The sequence below is a fragment of the Corvus brachyrhynchos genome, unplaced genomic scaffold, assembly GCF_000691975.1.
Source record: "Corvus brachyrhynchos isolate BGI_N302 unplaced genomic scaffold, ASM69197v1 scaffold283, whole genome shotgun sequence".
In the NCBI taxonomy this organism is placed as follows: Eukaryota; Metazoa; Chordata; class Aves; order Passeriformes; family Corvidae; genus Corvus; species Corvus brachyrhynchos.
The window spans coordinates 3,840,346-3,856,251 of record NW_008237409.1 but is presented as its reverse complement, the minus strand read 5'-3'; the positions used below and the strand labels follow the sequence as shown (position 1 = coordinate 3,856,251).

Sequence of the window (15,906 nt, the reverse complement as noted above, 5' to 3'; positions counted from 1 at the left end):
AGCAGGAATAACGCAGGCAGCTGTGCCACTGACTGCTGGCAGTGCGTGCAGATGTAAAATTTGAGGAAATGCCGATAGAGTCCATTAGGAAGTTACTGGAATTGTTCTGACAGTTGTGGTTGCTGATAATGACTTACAGTAAGGCCTGCCCTCCTCAGTTCATTTCACTTCGTTCCTATGGGTGAGATGGAGCAATTATATGGGAGGGTCAATCTCTCCAGGAACTTTCCCAAGCATTAATTGAGGCCTCATTATGTGGTGCCATCCTGGCACTGGGTATGTGCTCAACCAGCTGCTGCACTTCATGTAGACAGTAGGAGCTGTTCTCATTTTTTAAGTTTTTACCTTCGTTCTTTGGGTAAACTGAATGCTGCAGCTTATTGAGAAGGCTCTTATTCCCTTATAGATTTGCTTTAAAGGAAGAAGTATTGCTGCTGCTCACCCTCTTGGGGCTCTCAGGCACTTTCCCAGTCGTCTGCATGCCAAAGAGCTTTCTTGGCCAGCTCCTCTTCCACTCTGTTGATAATTCCCAGACAACTCTGTGCAGTTCAGTGGAGGTGCAGGCTATACCCTTTGGAAATCCAGGAGAAACAGCTGTTGGTGTTCTCAGACCTGTGAAGGTGGATCCCTGCTCTCAGAGATCTCCCTGCAAAGGGAGAAAATCCCTTGGTACTTGTTTGTCTCCTTTAAACTGAGTTAGAACTACTAATCTTTTTATTGGTTATGTTGCACATGTAGTTGTGTTTACAGGTGTTGGCTGCAAACAAAGTGCTTTTCTTAGTGTATCTAAAATCCAAGTTGCTGGAATTGATGAGCTGTTGAGGTATTTACTTAGTGATGTAGCTAGAGGTCGAATTTATAGCTGAATTTTGTTCCAGGATTGCAGTTGGAGGGAGTAGGTTTCACCAGATTATTTTACTGGAAATCCTTTGGCAGATTCTTCCCTGCAGTGAAAGGGATGCCTTCTGTGTATTTTCTTTTCCTCATGTACGGTTTCTTTCCATCTGGAAAGAAATTCAGCACCAGACAATGTTGGTTTACTCTTGCCTAGAGCAATGGATTTTGTTCCACTGCCTTTCATTCTAGATTTAACAACTTGCTTGCATTGATTAAAAGCAACATGGTATTGCGCTTTTTTCTTCTCCAATTTTGCAGCTATTCCTCATTCTTATTGAAAGTGATTTCTGAGCATCAGACTCCCCTATACAGTAATCTGCAGAAATAAGCTTACTTAGGTGTTCAGAGTTTGTAGGTGTGATGATGTTGAGCAAATTTATACATTGATGAATGCTCATGTTTGTGCTGGGTTTTGTGTTTGATTGGTGCCTTCTGCAACAGACAGTGTGACAAAATTGCATTTCCTTAGCATCCAGATTTGTGCTTGAATTAACACTCAAAGAAAACCCACAAAAGAGAGCAGCAGTTTGGGTCAGCATTTGAACCTTTCTTTGCCTTCAGAGTGGTTTCTGTGGGGAAACTGTTCATCCCTGAAAATGCCTATTCTGCCTCATGTCTTTGTTTTTGGCCAGCCAGCTTTTCTCATGCTGGAAGTGGAAGATGTGTGCTTCATAGTCAAATATATTGGTCTTAGTCAATGAATAGACTTCTACACCAGTTTTTGTCTTTTTTAGCCACTTTGGAACTAAATTGAATCAAACTTGGGACAAGCCTTATAAAATCTGGAATATGTTGTTATCACAGGGCAAAAAGAAAAAGTGTTCTGCTTTAAATTCTTCTACTTAAGTTTTTAAAGAGCTTAATGATCTTATGAATTTTTAATATTATAAGGAATGTTGATGGCAAGCAGAAAAAATGAGTTGGAGCTGCATTTTTTTGTGCATAGTGGTTTTTTCATTATTATTCTGTTATTACAATGATGGAAATAACTGAGTGTGTAAGTCAGATTTGCCTCATCATAACCTGTATATTTGTATTAGAGTATATTTTTCAGGATTTGCATTCCTGGAAGCTCCACACTGAGCTTCAGTCACCACACTGGTGATCCAAGACTGTGAAAATATGAAAGATTTATTGGAGGCAGTTTGAGAGAGCAGAGGCTTAGTGATTTATCTTGCAGTTAGAGAAAGAACAAAGTAAAAATTATTATTTCTGTAGTTATTCTTTACGAAAGGAAGAAAATATATCAGGTGCTATATTAGTTTATTCTACAGGGCTGTCCCTATTCCTTTTAAATTATTCTAGGTGATAATATTGCCCTTAATTTCATCTGAAGGCTTTAAAGCGTGTTGTGAGATGAGTTGTGTGCAGATGAGTTTTACTGTTCTGCCTTGTTCCTCTGATGAGTGCTTGGTTTGGGTATCAGCAGCAAAATCTGCGGGTATGGGAGAAACCCAGTCCTCGGCCAAGTATTCATCTATATTAATGAATTTTGTTTAAATACAGACACAGAGATTTACCTTAAAAACAACATAAAACGCTTTCTTTTAGTTGTGAAAGCCTTATGTGATGGGCAGGACTCTTTTCTATCTTAGAGGCATATTTCACTTAATTTCTCCTTCAGATTAATTTACCTGTCTGCATATTTAAAAGACAAGCTGTGGCATCTTCTGCAGACAGCAGTTGCACGGGGGCCTGGTTATTTCATATGCATGGCTGCTGCTGCTGTTGGGTTTGTGCCATTCCTTGCAGGAGGTGATTGCCTCAGCATCTTCCAGCCTTTCTTTCCTGTAGTATTTTTAAATGGTTTTGTCTGTCTGGACAGGTGAAAATGCAGAGCTTATTGAAACAGATGGCAAGTCAGATTAATAATGCCCAGAACCATCTTTTGCTTGGATATTCATGAGGAAATGTCCACTGGATCTGTTGTCTGTGCTTGGACAGCAGAAGAACAAAGTCAATAGATTTTGATTTAAGAGCCTCTTTTTGTAGTGTTCTGAATGTGTAAGTTAAGCACAATTGCCTCGTTCAATGTTACTTTTTTATTCTGGCAAACGATTGAAACGAACATTATTTTTAATTGTGAGAACAGCTTCTATTTGTGGAGAACAGGTTATTAATAGTCAGAGATCTGCAAACTTCCCTTGCGTCTCTGGGCCCTGTTGTACTTTGTGTTCTTGATCTTCCTTAAATCTGACTTATTTTTATGATTATGAGCTGTAAAATGAATGAAACAGATGCTTCTGTTTGGGTGTCACTGTGAGTGAACTTTACAATCTGTATTTGCCAAGCAATCCAAATCTGCACATCAGAATCGCTGAAATGTTCCTGCTCACACCGACTGCCTTGATCAGAATGTCAGGGAATGAAAGTCATGGGCCTTTCCTGTGGAGTTTGTTCACCTTGCAAGGAGAGATGAGTTTGCAAATCCTCTCAAGAGCTGGTTCTTCTTGGGGTGGGAAGAACACACTGGAAGTTGTGTTAATAAATCTGTGCTTCCTTTAGTCTGCCCTTACCTACACATCTTCATTCTGAAGAAAATTCCCCTGCATCTCGTCCTTTTAAATATTTGGGGTGACTCCACATAAGTTGAGAAACATCGATGCCTTGTGTTGGTATTTGCAGCTCATGCCTGTGTGTGTTGGTGCTCAGAACTGGTTATTACTGGTTTATATATTTTTATTACCTTCTGTCATCATTGTACAGGTGGCCACATCTCCAGAGTTTATTTTTGTGTGTGTATAAACATACATACACATATAAAAATAATGCAGTGTAATGTAATCTGAAGATTTTAAATAACTTTTCGTGTTTATGACTAAGTAATAAAACTGCCCAACTACAGCTTTCTCTAACATAAAAAGCAGTGAGTATCTCTGCTGCAAACTGGCAAGCCTAATTTTGGTGCTCTAAAAGCCTTGGAGGACATCCTAGTTCATTTGAGGTCTGTAAAAGTGTTCAGCTTCTCTGTCATCTTCAGTTCATCAACATAAAAATTCTATAATTTCATCAGTTAAATGGACAAAGAGCTGGTAATGATTTTTTTAAGGTAGGTTTTTCAATAGGGCTGTTCCAGTAATGCTTCCTTCCACAGAATTTTTTGAAGTGTAACCTGTTTCCAGCAGGGTTTTTAATACTTTTTCATTGATACAAATTTTAAAAAAAAATTGAACCTTTTCTAAAATGATTCATTCTTGTGCACTGCTCTTGCTTTTCAGGCTGTTTTCTAATGGTTTTGCAGTTTATTCTTATTATGCCCTGCCCACATAACACACTTGTCTGTTAGAGACTATCTATGAAAGGCACATTCTCAGCTGGATTGTGTATCTTGGAGACTCAGTGATTACAGAAATCTTCAATGCATTGCTTTTCTGTTCTGCCTGCCTTGGGGACATTGGGAGATGCTGTGAGACTGCTCACATCATTCAGTGTACACAGCTACGGTGTTTTCCTCTTCTGTGCCAGTGTAATAAACACCACACAGTGAATAAAACTGGTTCTATTTGCTTAAACCAAGGTGCTCACAACTGATGTGAATCTTGAAGAGTGTATCTCCGTTTGCTGCCCCACTTGAGTCCCTGGCAGCTTAAAATTGAGCATAATATTTTTAGTGCTCTGTTCTGTGTCTATATTTCAAGCCAGGAAATAGCAACCTTCGTGTTTTCACTCCTCTTCACAGGCAAATAAAGTCATTCTGTTTGCCTCTCCCCCTCCCCGAGCAGGTTACGCACGCGTGCGCTCGCTGCCCAGCGCGCTCCTTCGCCGCACCTCCCGCTGGAGGTGTGGGGGGATCTCCAGAATTCCTGTGGGAAGAAGAAAAGTTCCAAATCAGGCAGCTCTGGCTGAGTCAGAGGCAGAGCTGTGCTGCGCCGGGGGCTGGTGGTACCTTCCCTTCCCAAGTGGCAAAACACTTGGAATGAGGAGGGCGGAAGATGGAGATGGCCGTGCCCTTTCGGTGGAAGCAATAAATTCGGATTTAATACTGGAAGCAGTAGCCAGTACAACATAAAACTACTCTTCTGTCAGGTTGATTTCCTCCTCAAACTGCAAACTCCGTTTTTTTGCAGTTACTCTCCAAGAATTTGTATGAATCTGTGGGGGTGAACAGAGCAGTTGTAGGGATGCAGCCGCACTATGGGAAGTGGGAATGCTGAAGTGACCTGTTCCATGTCAGGGTTACGTTGGAGATATTGATTGCTGTAACAAGAGATGTTTTCCTGGCATTTCACAGCTGGCTGCAAAGCAGTGATTAAAACCCTGTGTGAAAGTTGAGTACAGAAAAGGAGAAGTAGCTGCAGTATTGTGAGGATCTTGTTACTCCCCTTAATGGTGCGTGTCCGGTTTTTAAATGAAATGTCCTCTCTGGTGCTGTGCTTTAGGCTGCCCTTTTCCCAGGGATGCTGCACAGAAACTGGATCGATGTGTGGCAGGGAGGGCAGGGGGCACATGTCAGCCAGGGCTTTCTCTGACACGTGGTGTGTGTTGTGTTCTCCTAAGTTCAGTTCTCATCCAGCTAGTGTTGCCACAGAAGGAATTTGCCAGCATAAACCATGGTTTGGGGAGCTAACCCTGAGCATGGTTCTGAGGTGGACCCACGTCTCAGCTTTTTAATCATTAATGACTTTTTTGAAGGGGTGGGCAGGATTAAAAAGCAGTAAAATTAGGTACTCCTTTCTCCAATACTCCTTTCCAAACAGTCCTCCATAAATCACAGTGCCAATTCCCCTTTTCTGTCTTCTCAGTGCTTTATGTGTTCTCCTGAGCAGCTGCTACACTTAGGAAATGCTGCTCCAGAGGATACTCCAGTGCATCTTCTCCAAAGTCTATATAAACCAAACCTATGTAGTAGCAAGATGTGACAACATCCAGAAATAAACCATTCTAAGGGCAAATTTATTAATATGATGATGGGGATCATTGATTAGTGATCTAAAGTAGTACTTAGTGCTTGTTACTGTTTTTAACTTGTTTTTTTTTCTTTTGGCTTTCAGCTCAGATCGACTGATAGAAGAAACAATAAGGTAGGGATGAATGTAAAAATTTTCATTATTTTCCACACAATCAGCCTTTCCATTAAATTGTGTCTAAATATATCAGTCACTATATTTATACAATAACTGTATTGTTTCCAGCTCCTTGGCAGTAGTACTGTGAATTGCTGGTGGGTTTGATTTGGTTTTTTTCTGTTCAATATTGACATAAAATGTTGTTTAAATATTATATTCACCCTAGCTTAAAAAATTTGGATTTCTCTTCAAAGATGAATCACCTTTGGAGCAGAGTGAATCTCAGGCTGAGCTGTTGAGGGCTATTCCACTAGTCAAGATGTTTCTTCTCACAGTGACACTCATCTAAAACCTGATTTTCTATAATCTTTCAATGTATTCAGAATATTCAGCACCCAGTGTGCAGCTGATATAGCTAAGGGCTTTTACCACAACTGCTTGAGAGGTTATTGCTGTTGTATATTTATTTATCTTTTGGGGTTTTTATATTGTTTGAATACTTGAGTGGTACCTTCTCTTACTAATTTAGGCATTTTAGAACCGCAGCATCATAAATTACTTCTATTATCTGTGCCCTTCCCAAGCCAACCTTTTGCAAACCAGTAACTCAAATTATAATAATGCCTGATTTAATGGTTTTAAATTTTAGATTATTGCTTTAAAACAAAACTAAACTAAAACAAAAAGGAAGAAAGAAAGCAAGATATGCTTTCAGACGGTGTACGAAGGGTAATTAGAGTTGCAGCAAGGCTGTGTCCATTAGTGCTGGCTGGCTTAAGTACACACAAGTGGGCTCAGGATAATTAACATGGAGCAACAATGTGTTAAACCACATCAATGTGCAGTGATGAACCAGAAGTGGTCAGTGCAATAATACCTGAAAATGTGGCTACAGTTTCACCACAGCAGAAATATTTGTCAGACTTAGCCCAGGGGTTCTAGTCCTTTCCTCACTGAAAACCTCTCCTTTATTGCCTACATGCTTGTAGCCCTATTTTTCCATCTCAGAAATGCTCAGCGTTTGGTAAATTTCTTCTTGGCTGCCATTCCAAGTAAGGAGAGCATTAAACAGCGTATGGTGATTTATTACTCTTAATATCCTACAAAATTACTTGTAATTACTTGTAATTATGTCATTGGCCTGCCTTCTTGATTCTGTGTCATCAGAGGAGCTCAGAGCTCAAACCTTGCACCATTTGTTATCTGTAGTAAATTCTTGCTTGAGTTGTTGCCAAAAATGTTCTACTGGTTTTTGGTACAAAAAGGGCTGGTTTAGTAACTACATGGAGTATGAAATATAATTCCATCTTTATCTGAGTCAAATTCTGCCTCAGTTGAAACCAGGATGAATTTTTTCTTGAACTCTTTTTTCTTGTGGTCCCCGCTAATGGTGAGTGTTTGGGTGTGACATTAATTGATGGTAAATCCTGCTGCCTTCAAAGTGAATTTACCAGATGGAAGTGTACCCAGCTGATCAATTGCTTTATCTATTGTAACCCAAATGAAAGAGGGAATTGTGCAGGAGAAGCTGTTTGAGGACAGATTCCTTGAGATGTAATTAGCTTATTCTGGCTACTGCTCTGTCTTCCAGGTTTACATCTGCTGCAGTTCATTACTCATTTTTTAATTAAGCAAGTCAGGAAATCACGTTTTATTTCCTTCACACTTCACACTTTTATTTCCTTAGGGGTTGTTACTTTGTAGTGATTCTAAACACTGGAAAGCATATTTTTGTGCATGCAGAGGCTTTTGTTAACGAGCTACAGCCACTAATTGTGAGCCCCTTGCTCTGATTTTCTGTCAGGAAGAGAACTGAGGAGTCTGACTCTTCCTCTGCATGGTCCTCCACGGAGCAAACATCCGTGCCAGGGAATAAATGGGCACCTAAGCTGAAATGATTAAGTAACTAAAGCAGTGAGCAGGGCTGTCACTCCAGATGTGTCGTTATTACTAAACTTTTAATCAATTTTTAAATGAATTACGTGCCATGGGCTCTTACTGCAGCATATTTCTCTCCAGAAGCGAGTGGGATGTGATACTTTGTACTGCAGTTCTTTTGGAACAGCGTTCACTTCTCTTGGCCAGATTTAAATATAAGCAGAGATTTTGCTTAATATGTTTGGAGTTCTCAGGTTTTCATTTTCAAACATTATCACTTCTCCAAAATAGCAAACCATTTATTTCTTGTTTTCCAACAACGTGTGTTTTTATGTTGGCTCAGTTGGAATATTTTTTATAGTTTTGCCTGTACTGTGTGACAAGTTTCTTAGGATTTTATTGTAGCTCTGTTTCTGAGGCCTGATCTGTCAGTGTTTGTGTATTGACAGATTGGACTGAAGCCAGACCAAAGCCATAGATTTAATTTTTAAAAAATCATCTCCTTATGTATTCGGGCTATTTCTTTAGGTAGCAATTAGGATTTAATAAAAGGGAAAAACTCAGCTGCATTAAATGTTGACTTTTCAGAATGGAAAGGCATGAGCTACGTTTTGAGAGTTCTCTCATTTCACAACACCCTGCCAGAGTGTCCAGGCAAAATCACTTGCAGTTCTGGGGAAATGTTTCTTCTGTTTTCATCCAAGGCTTCATCAAAAGAAACAATACTCTTTAAAGTAATTTGCAGGGTTCTGTGTGTAGGTATACATTGGTACACGCACATATGTGTATATTTAGAGATACAAATATAGAAGTGTATCTCCAAACAAAGAATGAGTGATGTAATCAGAATTTTTACCAATTTAAACCTAGAGCTTTCAATTCTATGCACAGTCACAGAGTCCATTCCCTTAATCATAGACCTTGTCATGAATTTCAATGAGCAAGTATGATTCATGGCATGCAAAATGAAGCAGAAGTTCCACTAATACGTGAATTATTTGATTTTTAATAAAACAATTTCTTTCTTTAGAGTTTTGTTTTAGTTCTCCAGCAGTGTAGATTTGACTGATGTGTCTCAATGGGTGAAGCCAGGAGCTGATTTTTTGGTACATTTCCCTCGGTGACATTGGATGGATGTGGCTGCAGTGTGGGGTGAAATAGCAACAGCTTAAACATTCATTTCAGTCAAAACTCTTTGCTTCCAAGTCAGGCAGCATTCAAAAGTGTATCTCTGCTGTTAGACTTGTCCAACTGGGATAATGCCTGGAAGTATTTATTACCCTGGGGTTTTTATGCCAGTGAAAACAGCAAACTAAGTACAAATAGCAGTTAGGTTTGCTTTGGAGGGAAATTTGGCCGCTCCCATACCCACGGCACTGCTGAACAATCAAGGGCAAACTTGGAATGTGGGAGAAATTTTGAGGGAAATACGGCTCCAAGCACAGGAGTTTGAGATACTCCTGCTGATCTGGGGAAGAGATAGGTGGGTGTTTTATGGCTGTGACCTTGGACTTAGCTAGGAGAGATCTCTCCAGTAGTGCAGCAATGCTGAGGGTTGTACTTGAGCAGGGCTTTAATATTAAATACAGAGAGCAGGCCAGATACCATCTGGTTTTAGAAACTTGGTTTACACCCAGCTCTGGTAGTTCCAGCCAGTGCAGCACTGAGCATAGTTCCTGCTGGTTTCCAAGTGAAATGTTAAATCGGGGTCATCTCGATTCCAGTAAGAAACGTTTCATCTTTTTATCGTAAACGTCACGCACGAGTTCCAGGACATCAGAACCAGGTCGTGGTGATGTGGGGAGGTTGTGGTGGGGAGTGACTAAATGGGGCCAATATTGTGAATGGGAAGAATGTGATTAATTTTTTAAAATATGCATTTGTCAGTGAGGCAATGGCAACAGCAAGTCAATGAACATATGTCAGGGATGGGAATGAAACCAAAACCATCTGATGAATGATATGAGGAAGCTGCAGTGCTCAAGATACAAGATCAAGTGCTGGACTGGTCCCCAGGAACTCTGTTTTCTTCTGCTTCTTAAATTTAATAATCTCCTTTACAGATCTAAACCAGCTCAAGGTTTGAATAATCAAATTATACATGAACAACATTGCTTTTTGCTTGAATTTTGATTTTTTAATAGTAGCTGGAATCCAGTTAAACTCTTGTTCATGAATATCACAATTACATTTCATTACTAGACCGTATCATATTAAAAATGGTAATTAACCCAGTTTTTTTCCTTCAGAGTTCTCCAGTAAAACCCAGCCCTTCAAGCTAAATTCTTGAAAATACTGGATAAAAGAAATGAAGGTGGTTTCAATCTCTTAACCCTTTACATCCTGCCTTTTTATATGAAATGGGCAGTTTCACTCCCCAGATGTTAAAGCAGGAACCTTGTGTTCTGTGAATAATTATTTCTAGAGGCATTTTGGAGGTGGCTCAGGAGCACTTTATATATTGGCACTCATCTTGTGTTTTCACTTCTGTAAATGAATGGATGTTTTAATGAGTCATTGGATGCATCTTACAGAAGTATGGGGCTTAATTCAGGAGTGCTTTGAGAGACACTCTATTAAAACCTCATCTGGACATAAGTCAGTGTGGGGGAGGGAGATTGGAATCTGCAGGTTACTGAACCTTTCTGTGTCCAGATAGAAAATATTTTTTTTTTCTAACTTGATTCTTAGTAATTCAAAATTCCCTGAGTTCTCTTCTTAACAGCAAACTTGTAGTGGTTTTGTGAGTTTGTTGCCTTTTACTTTAGAGGACTAAAATACCTGTATTGAAAAATTGTATGTTTGTATCACTTAAAAGCAGCATTTCACATTATCCTATCTCTGAAATGACAGCTTTAGTTTCCTTTTCTTGTATTTATCTGTTGTATGGTTCCACTTAACTTTTACTCCTCCAGAACATTTCCCCTCCATATTTAAGGCTCACAAACTCGTCCAAGAACTTGTTTTAATCATTGTTATTCCTGTAGATGAAGTCAACAGCAGCAGAGGTGACTTTTCTGAGTTATTATGCAGCCTTGTTGTATTTATGTCCTGCTTTATGTGTTTTTGAAACACATGCCAGCAAGGAGAGCAGCATTTGCCATACTTTTCTTTCTCAGGCACTGTGTCTTCAGAGCCCAAACTTGTCAACTGAGCAATTCTTTGTAATCTCCATTTAATATCTTGTTTTCAAGAGCAGAGTTGCTTTTTTCCTGACCTCCAAAACATACTGAATTTGAAGTGGGAAATTCTGTTTTATGTTCGCCTGTATTGTATTCTTTATATTTGTATAAAAAAATACAGCTTGGACATGCATTAGTCCAAAGAAACAAAGAAAATGAAAACTTATATACCACGGGGGATATTCTTAATTAGGACCAGGTCTCAGAAACTGATTTTATCTGTGCTGTGATGGAAGCATCATTTGGGATGAAACAAACTTCTAAATTTAAAGCTTAAGCCACAAGAGCATAATTCTTATGTTGCTTATAGGGTGATACCAGTTTTCATTGGGGCTGGAGGAGCAAAGTCAAACCCTGCCTGTTTCAAGAAATCTCAGCGTTTCCCACTGTTAACAGCTTACATAAAACTGAAATCGTTTAACTGCGAAGGATAGAGATTAATGGAAAAATTGTGGTTTCATTCATGTTGCCTCACCCCATTCATTGTCCTCTGAAGAAGCGTTGCCTGCTTGTTCTCCTCTTGTGTGAGCTGTGGATTATTCTTAGCACCAACAACTTGATCCTCTTTCTTTCCCCAGCATTGCCATGGCAACGAAAGAAAATATGACTTCGCAGAGAGGGATGTTGAAGTCAATACATAGCAAGATGAATACCTTGGCAAGTATCCTTTTTCCTAAAAATTGGTGCTGCTGGTGCAGAAGAAGAGTTATGGTACAATTTTTCACTCTCTCATTTGGGAGATCAGCAGTGTCAGTGGCTGTAGAACCTGTCCTGTCATCAGTGACAAACAGGCCAGGTTTTTATCAGTCTTACCTGGTAACCTGACTGAAGCATCTTAATGGGAAATATGGGGAATAAGCTGGTTTTGGTCAAATTTGGGCACTGCATAAAAATGAACGGAATTTAATTTTCAGGTAGAGATCTGAATTTTATGGCCTTCCCTGCTGTATGTGTTTGTAGAGTATAATTTCATTTCAGGTCCTGCTTTTTGCTCTCAAAAAAGCTGAAGCTTGGTGTTCATCAGTGCTTGCTGTGGTTTGCAGCTAAGAGTAGTCAGGGCCTGAGTGTCCTCTTGTTTGTCCTCTTGTAGATGTTAATTAAGATTTTGGCTAGTTGGTTGCCGTGCATTTTCTGTCTCAGGGCTAAAGATTGTGCCACGTTGTCAAGTCAGGCAGGTTTGTGGTTTTCCCACTTATTCCTTCCCTTCTGTCAATGGACAACGTCAGCACTGTTTGATCAGACACGTGACATCTGGAAAGATGCATCTTGGTAACCCAGAAATTTCATTACAGTTCTTACCAATTGGCAAGAACAACCAAAAAAATTCAATAAGCTTTGGCCTTGAAAAGATTCCTGATTCCAAAGACATGAAGCTCTGAAGCTGATGGTCTTGTTGGCAGTTGTATTTTGTACATTAAAAGATAGATTTACACCGTCATGATTTTACAGAGCTTGCACAGCGTGTGGGTCATGCAACCTGCAGGATTTTCTCACTCAAATGCCTTTGGTTGGCATTTTCCTTCACCAGGAACAGGATCCCACTGAAGAAATTCCACAGATGTTTTCTATAACCGCCCCATTTTTATTTTTTTTTCATTCTCATTTAAACACAATTAGTAAAAGTAACTAAGCCTCACATACTGGAGATTAAAATGCTGGTAATTGGGGTGATCAGGTGGTGAATTCTGTGTAAATGTGAGCTCTGGGCTGTTCCCTTTTCTCTGCTGGTCTGTAAGCAGTGAAGTGCAGTCGTAATCCTGCTCCCTATCCATCAGGTTTTACTGCTCCTGCCTTCCCCAGCTTGGGAGTAGTTGCAGTGTTGGCATTTCCCCATCCAGGCTTTGGGGCTGCTTAGTGAATTCCTGTTTGCTGCTATGACCTTGACTCAGACCCCTCCAAGACCGTTTTCCAGCAGTGAACAGCCTGATCCAAAGGATCAACCTCCGGAAACGACGGGATTCCCTCATTCTGGGCGGCGTGATTGGCGTCTGCACCATCCTACTGCTGCTGTACGCTTTCCATTGATGGATGTTTCCCCCCCTGGACTCTGCTAAAACTCATCACCACCTTCCCTCCTCCCAGCCAAGGAAAAGTGAGTGGGGGAAGCGTCAGACTTCCACAGCCTGCTCGTGGCTGGGGCTGTCAGCATGATGTCTGGAGCTTCTGATGGTAGACTGTGGCACTGGGCTTGGGCTGAAGCTGCAGTGTTTCTCCTCCCCTGCCGTTCACCTTCCTTTGGGTTAAATTTGGTGGGATTTGTTTGTCTTTAATTCCCTTTCTCACTGCAAGGTAAGTGCCCATGGGATGTTTAACCAGAACTGGGGGAACAGTTCCAGTGCTCAGCAGTGCTGGGGAGTGGGAAAGGATTAAGTTTGGCTTGGGTGGAAGCTCAGTAGGAAGGCTTTTTCCCTCTAATCCCAGCCCAGTACTGAGTTTCACCCTGAGAGATGAATATTGCAGCTTTAAGCTTTCAGGTTGCTTTACTACTAAATACATGTTCTGTAATTCTTTTTAACTCCTGGTTGAGATTCTAGTTATTTCTGCATAATTTGTGCTGTGAAAACCGTGCTTCACACAAAGTCCTCGAAGTTAACAGAAAAAAAAAAAGGAGGGGGTTTTCTGTTCACTTTTTGCACAGAATATGAATAAAGTACCCTCTGAGGGAGATCATAAGATTTCTTGTGGCTTTAAAGGGACTGACAAAAGTCCCTCTGTGTAAAAAGGGAGCACGGTGTCCCAGCAGCTGTTTACTCAAGTGTTCAGTCGTCTGAAAAGTGACCAAACATGAGTTCACCTAAAGGAATCTTTTGGGTGCAAATACTTTCATTTTGGCTGGCATCATAAAGATCTTTATAAAGACACGATAAGCAGTTTACAGAGTCTATACTGTAGTTTAGGTAAAGTTATTCTGATAGTGCAGTAAGAAGGATATGATCTAAACTGTCCATTAGAAATGAAAATGATGATGGTTATAGCTGAGGCAAAGGTGTCTGTGAGCAAAGGTTTTGGACATAACTCCTCCTAGCAAAGAGCTGAATGTATGAATAGTGAAACAAGTATTATTTACCATTATCTGGGGGGAAAAAACACCTTTTTTTGGTCCAGACAAGCAAAAAGAACACTGTTATGTTTGTCTCTAAATAAAGCTGACATCTGCAGTGGCTTTGATACTGCAGCTTCCCAGATTACGGATTTTCTGCTCTTTCCACAGCACTTTTCCATCTGTCATATCATAACCCAATAAATTCAAGCCTTGGCACTGAAATACCTTTCTAAGAACTTGATTAACTCTTTTCACAATCCACTTACAGTGCTCCTAACAGATTCCATGTATTCCATCACCCACAAAGGTCACACAGTCCCCAGGTTCTCCTCTGGAACAGAGTCCAGCGGGACGGGCACAAGTTTTTACTTCATTTTATAGTGTCTGTGAGTTGGAGGGAGTAGAGACTTGTGCCTGTGTAGTGTGCAAACCCACACTGTTACACCCAAATGTCTGGATTTAAAGGCTTCTTTGCAGACTTAATAACCCTGTGTTAAAAAGTCGACAAAGGCTTCTAATCAGCCATCCTGCCATTGGGATTTGGAAGCATTTGGAATTAATACATGTAAAACTGTGGGGCTTGTATTTTAAATAAAAGGTGATTATTTGGTTGATTTGGGAACGTTCCCATTTGGAGATGAAGTGTTTATTAAGGGGGCTTATGAAAAAGCTTGATGGATAAAGGAGGGTTATTAATGGATCTGTGTGTTGGGAGATCAAACTTCTTCTCCCTGTTGCCTTTTCTTTGATTCCTCCTCCACCCTAAGGGATCCTGATCAGCACTTGTGCATCTGTTTAGGATTTGTAGGATTTGGTTGCTCTATAGTTGGCAATATAAGATCTACAGTACCATAAATAAATTCATTTATTTAATCTTATAACAAGTTTTTTTATTGGACTTAACTGATTATTTGGTGCATATATTTAATCTTATTGTGAAAAAGCTGCTATGGAAAAAATGTAGATTATAATAAATATGTAAACATAATTGATTTTTCATGTTATGAAAATGTTATGGAGGAACTGATCTATTTTAGTATAAAATAATGGAAATATGCTGAATTATCTCTGATAAAGCTTTACTGGAAATGGTTTCAGTGTTGGCAGCCCCTCCATGGTTTTTGTTTGTGCTGGTTTTGAGTCAGTTTTGTGTTGAAAAATACAGTTAATAATCCTTGTAGTTTTCCCTTCATCATCATTTGGCAGGGTGAGTGTTGTGCTGTGCTCCCTGGAGGGGTGTGTTTGCATCTGGCCCAGGGAAAGGCTTCCAAAATCAGGAGAATTGGCCTCATAACTCATCTCCAACAACCTGGAGCTGTGGTCAGAACAATGGACTGGAAAATGAACGCAATGGATTGTAGTATTCCGCCTCAAATCCCAAAATACAGGTTTGTGTGTCTCCTGTTGCTAAATGTGTTCTCTGAGTTTTTCATTCTGTGTGGTTCTTCCTGCACTGAGGAAAAAAGATGTGGTTAAAGAATTCTCATTCCTGCAATTCCTGCCAAAGTGGCAGTTTCCTAACTCAGCCAAACAGAACTGTGCTAAGAAAATCATTGCTGAGCACTGAAATGAAGGGGGAAAACCCATGATATTTCTGCAGGGCACATTTCACACACACACAAAGACACTTTTTAAACTTCTGCTTCATTCTTCCTACCAGATAAGCAGCTTCTTCAAACCTGGCCAGGCACTGGAACACAAAGGATCCTGTTGGTAACGTTGATGCCACACTTCACACGGGTGGGAATATTTTTATCCCTGTTCTTTAGACTATTTTTTACCTGTTTATCTGATCTTCATTCTCTGGTTGCTGCAGCAGAGCAATGGCATGTGGGCAACACCCAGAACTGTGTCCACAGCTGTGGCTTCTCCTGAGGACAGTGCCAGGACCTTGACCAGG

The 15,906-nt window shown here is 40.2% G+C and overlaps 1 protein-coding gene across 2 annotated transcripts in view; it reads left to right on the top strand.

Moving 5' to 3' along the window:
• Positions 1–15,418, top strand: part of GOSR1 (golgi SNAP receptor complex member 1) — a 41,657-nt gene extending 26,239 nt beyond the window's left edge. For both annotated transcript variants that reach the window (XM_017731035.1, XM_017731034.1), the window contains exons 9-11: positions 5,889–5,918; positions 11,542–11,624; positions 12,864–15,418. In XM_017731035.1, coding sequence (XP_017586524.1) covers positions 5,889–5,918; positions 11,542–11,624; positions 12,864–12,988 — 238 coding nt within the window. In that variant the 3' untranslated portion in view covers positions 12,989–15,418. The remainder of the gene's footprint in view (positions 1–5,888; positions 5,919–11,541; positions 11,625–12,863) is intronic.
• The last annotated feature ends 488 nt before the right edge of the window (positions 15,419–15,906 follow it).